At 41.9% G+C, this 5,012-nt stretch overlaps 1 protein-coding gene across 2 annotated transcripts; it reads right to left on the bottom strand.

Annotated features, from left to right (window-relative positions):
• Nucleotides 1-2,454: 2,454 nt before the first annotated feature.
• Nucleotides 2,455-5,012, bottom strand: ZBTB6 (zinc finger and BTB domain containing 6; the record flags this gene model as incomplete). Of its 2 annotated transcripts, none has more annotated exons than XM_079707256.1 (2): nt 2,455-3,738; nt 4,874-5,012. In XM_079707256.1, the coding sequence occupies 2 exons, from the start codon at nt 4,973-4,975 to the stop codon at nt 2,455-2,457; spliced, it is 1,386 nt and encodes a 461-aa protein (XP_079563382.1). The 2 variants fall into 2 exon arrangements, with proteins under 2 accessions (XP_079563382.1, XP_079563383.1); XM_079707257.1 differs by lacking the exon at nt 4,874-5,012 and adding an exon at nt 4,667-4,702.

Genomic DNA, 5,012 nt, shown 5'->3' with positions numbered 1-5,012 from the left:
CAAGGTGGTAATGCAGAGACAGAAAACTCATCTCAAGATGCCTTGGGACTCAGCAAATTGGGAGGACAGGCTGAAAAAAATCGTAAACTTCCAAAAAACAAATGATCCCATATCCAACCACTTCCCGACAGCGACCACTTGGAGACCCAAGTTCCCAACCACTGAATTGCTTGAGCCTCACGAGCACGACATGTGAGAAACCTGCTGGCAAAAACAACTTTTTATTAAAATCGTTTTCAACTTGTTAGGAGGAAACATAAGTGGCCCACAGAACTGTACGCTTTTATCTTAAACCTGTTCAAGACAGGAACTTAAAATGAGCATTTTAATGGTACAGGGAAGCACCCTCCCCTGCCCTGGCCCTGGTGCTCCCTGTGCAGACAATTTTTATTTATGAGTGACTGGAAAACAGTGACTAAAAGAAGTAGGAGCAGGCGTCCCTGGTGGCGCAGTGGTTGAGAGTCCACCTGCCGATGCAGGGGACACGGGTTCGTGCCCCGGTCCGGGACGATCCCACATGCCGCGGAGCGGCTGGGCCCGTGAGCCATGGCCACTGAGCCTGCGCGTCCGGAGCCTGTGCTCCGCAACGGGAGAGGCCACAACAGTTAGAGGCCCGCGTACCGCACAAAACAATACAGAAGTAGGAGGTTTATAATTCTCACCTAACAGGAAGTCCAGAGGGTGCAGTGGGGTGTGATGGATTCTCTGCCCCTTCTACCTCCATGACCACTTAATCTTTAGTGTCCTTACAGCAACTCTCGCATTGTGCATGTTTTTCAGTCAATATCCTCATAAAAAGAAAAATAAAATGGTTTTTTGCTTTCTCTTTTTATTGTATCTCTATGAGATGATGGATCCTTACTAAATTTATTGCACGAAGTATTTCAATATATGTAAGTCAGAACATTATGCTATACACCTTAAACTCATAAAGTGATGTATGTCAAGTACATCTCATAAAACTGAGGGGGAAAAGGCAAATAGAACACTTCAGGAAAAATGAAAAAAGAAAACTCTAGGGAGGGTTACAAAAATTGCATTAATGTAAATGAAAAAAGTTATTAAGAGGATACTAATAGCTATCCATATTTAAACTGCTCATCTAGTGACGGTAAGAAAACTAATATATATTGCCAATTCAAGATAAAAAAAAAAGGAATGAACTACTGACACACACAGCAACATGGATGAGTCTCAAAGGCATTATGCTGAGTGAAGAAAGCGTATCAAAAGGGAACATGCTACGGATTTCCCTCATAGTCCAGTGGGTAAGACTCCATGCTCCCAATGCAAGGGGCCTGGGTTCGATCCCTGGTCAGGGAACTAGATCCCACATGCCTGCTGCAGCCAAGAAGTCCGCATGCTGCAACTAAAAGATCCCGTGTGCTGCAACTAAGACCCAGTGCAGCCAAAAGAAATAAATAAAAAAAATTTTTTTAATAAAGAGGAACATACTATAAGGTTCCATTTATGATATTTCAGAAAAGGCAAAATTATAGTGATGGAGAACTGTTGCCTGGGTTTAGTGCTAGGATGAGGAGCTGACTACAAAGGGGAAGCACAAAGGAGTTTTGGAGGGTGATGGAATGTTCTGTATCCTAATTGCAGTGGTGGTTGCATAAATCTGTACATATGTAAAAATTCATAGAACTGTACACCAAAAACAAAGGTCAATTTTACTGTACGTTAACCAACAAATAAAATAAATTTCAAAAAGGAAACAGAAAAAGTATCTTAGAGCTTCATGCCAATGGTATAATTCTACTGGCCACAAAATTATTAAACGTAACCGTATTAAATAAAATCAAGAAACCTGGGCCCAATTAATCATTTCTAAAATATGTATACTAACAACTCATGGAAATATTATTATAAGGAATATTAGCTTATGTATAAGGAAAGTCTGCTACTTCCAAATGGATTTGAATTGTGTTCCTTTATGGTTTAAAACAATAGATACCTTGGTGTTTAGTTTAGAATCCAATAGAGTTGGTTAAAAAAAAATTCACCAGTCCTGTTTTTAAAATCACTAATAATAGGTAATAGTATGTTTTAAAATATATTTTCTCTTCCCATTATCCTAATTTATTGAAGTTATGGTATGGTTGGATTTTACACTTATATCAATTACCTAGAGACTCAAAATCAGAATCTGGAAATAATGCTGGATCCTCTGTCACTAGAATCAAGAATATTTAAGAGGAACACTATTTCTCTAGGTAAACCACTGGGACTTATATATAATGTATGAGATGAGACAGCATCTTCTCAGCTTTAACGTCTCCCACACTTTGGAACTGGTAGTACAAGTTCAGAAAGAATAGCTTGTGTAGGTAGACCAAAAATAAGACCCAAAGATAGGGTTGGAAATGCAATATTACAAATGCTGCATTTCTATAGAAAGACTTGCCTAACAGAATGATGTAAGGCTTACATAGCAAGGTGTGATTCTAATTATAGTCGATTTTGCCTTTCCAGATCATGCCTGGGTAGTTTTTCACCACTGCTTCTGCCATGGACAGAGGTTAAGTGCTTTTTGAGAGCAGATTTGTGCTTGAAATCCATGTCACAACAGTGGCATTTGTATGGCCGATCCCCACTGTGTATGTTCAAGTGGTCTTGAAGTGTGCTTTTAGCAGTAAATGTCTTCAGGCATACAGTACACTGAAAGGGCCGTATGCCCATGTGCCCTCGAATGTGCCGGTTGAGATTTTTCTTTTGTGTAAATGTTTTCCCACACTGTAAGCACAAGAACAGTTTATGCATCTTAAGGTGGCGCAGATAGTTTTCAACGTGAAGAAACCCCCGAGGGCACCGGGGGCACTGGTGCCTCAGGGAAAAAGCATCCTCTAGATTCTGAATCTCATTCACTGTACCATGACTTCCTTCAGTATTCTCACAAAATAAGCCCTGATCTTGATTCCCAGGAACTTCTGCCACTCTGCTCTCAACTGTAGAATTGATCAGTGAATGCTGTGTTTCTGAGAAATACATGCTTGCTTTTGAAGAGGTACAAGGCTGTGAAAATTTCCCATTTTCTACACCCCCAGTACTGATAGATTCCACATGGAGGATACGAATTTCATTGCCTTTAAAACCTATGTCTACTGAAGACAGCTCCGGTGACTTCATTTCCTTTCTTTCTGATGTCAAGCTCTCTACTGCAGACTGTAAAGCATTGCTTTCTTCTTCTTTAACATGAAAATCTATGTTTACAGGACTATCCTCTGAAATTTCAATGATCTCACAGTCCTTATCTGAATTTTCTTCTTCATTCTTAACATCTGAATCAGAGGATTGACACAGGTCAGCATGCTGATTGTTATTTTTCATAGAAAGATCAATTTCCAGATATTTTGACAAAGCTTCTGTGCACTTTTCCACAATGTGAACCATCTGAAGGTAACTAGCAGCAGTCAAGTATTTCAAAAGCTCTTTCCTTTTAACTTCAAGTGCTCCAGTGTAGCAAGAGAGCAACAATTTTCTGCCAACTTCTGCACTCTGCAAGATGGTGATTCTGACATGTTTTGACTGCGTGAGTAAAAACTGATCTCTCATAAAAGTGGAGCAAGCAGCTAAAATCACCTTGTGCCCCTGGAACTCAGTGTCATTAATATAAATTGACACATCACAAAATAAATTTTGCTGTCTCAAGAGATTCATTTTCTGCAAGACTACATCTCCTTGCTGTTCAAACTGGAAGTGCAGAACATCAGACTCAGCAGCCATGGTCACAATCTAAGCAAAATAAAACAAACATTGATGTAAGGATCGGGGATGCTTTCCTACACTGTGATAGTAAAGACAAACAATCAAAAAATCCTAAACCTAAACTGGGTAAAAGACAACTCAAATTCTAATCTGGGCGCTAAGAGTGAACCCCTATATAACCATCTCAAGACCCAGAAAAATAAAACGCATTTCTCTATGATCTTGTGGTACATTTTTCATACTTTTGTTACAAAACTTATTACGTTGAATTGTACTCAACAGTTTCTATGTTTTTCTCCTTGACTAAACTGTATGTGCTTTGTGGTCAAGGACATTGTTAATGCCCACTACTAAGTGGACTTAACTCAGTTTCCCAAATCAGAAACCTTAATGTAACCTCCAAACTTCCTACTCCTCATCACTACTGCAGGTCTTCCCTTCTGTTCACCTGGACCAATGCAGTCTCCTTGATACCACACTCTCCTACATTCCAAACTACCCTCCTAAGTGCCACCAGATTAACAACTTTTAAAACTTTTTTAAAAATTCTATTTTACTCTTCTGCTTTAAATCCTCCATTGCTCTCCTCTACCTCCAGGACAGCCTAACTTTCTTAGCAAATACAAGATCTTTCATTATTTGCCCTTCACCAACGTTATGGCTTTACCTTTCCTCTATCTTTTACACTGAAGCTTCTTTGATATTTAGGTTTTCACCACTGGCCAGACAAGAAGACCCAATTACACCTTTGCACATGTTACATTCGCGCTTTCAGCTAGTGATTTGGCTGAAGGCTCAAATCAAGTAAGATTTATCCACCCGTCTCCCGGACAGAGTCAGTTGCTCTCAGAACACCACGAAAAGGAGCCTGGTTCATCTGAGTTCCTGCAGCGAGCACAGGGGCAGGCACAGAGCAGGGGTAGCTTCGGGAATATCTGTTGAACTGAATCCGGACCCCAGGTGGCCTGGAAGATCCTCCAGTTCGCCACATAGGTCTTCCCGAGCCAAGCCTGCCAGGACCAAGATCCTGACGGCCAGGTGCCTGCAGCACCCCTCCAGCCACTCCCGGGCCGCGCCTCGCTGCTGCCCTCCTCCTCCTCCGCCTCCTCCGCCTCCTCCTCCGGCTTCCCCACCTGCCGGAGTTTCCCACGCGCTCACTCACCGACTCAGAAACCAGAGCCGAGCTTCCCGCTGCAGCGGCGGCCCAGGCCGGAAGGTGGGGGTCAGCATGGGAGGAAACACATCCGGTGTCAACTAGCTTCATTCTTTACTGGGGCCCGCTGGGCGTCCCGGAAGGACAT

This window comes from Hyperoodon ampullatus, assembly GCF_949752795.1.
Source record: "Hyperoodon ampullatus genome assembly, chromosome: 6".
In the NCBI taxonomy this organism is placed as follows: Eukaryota; Metazoa; Chordata; class Mammalia; order Artiodactyla; family Ziphiidae; genus Hyperoodon; species Hyperoodon ampullatus.
The sequence above is the reverse complement of the archived record's forward strand: the minus strand, read 5'-3'. Positions and strand labels throughout refer to the sequence as shown.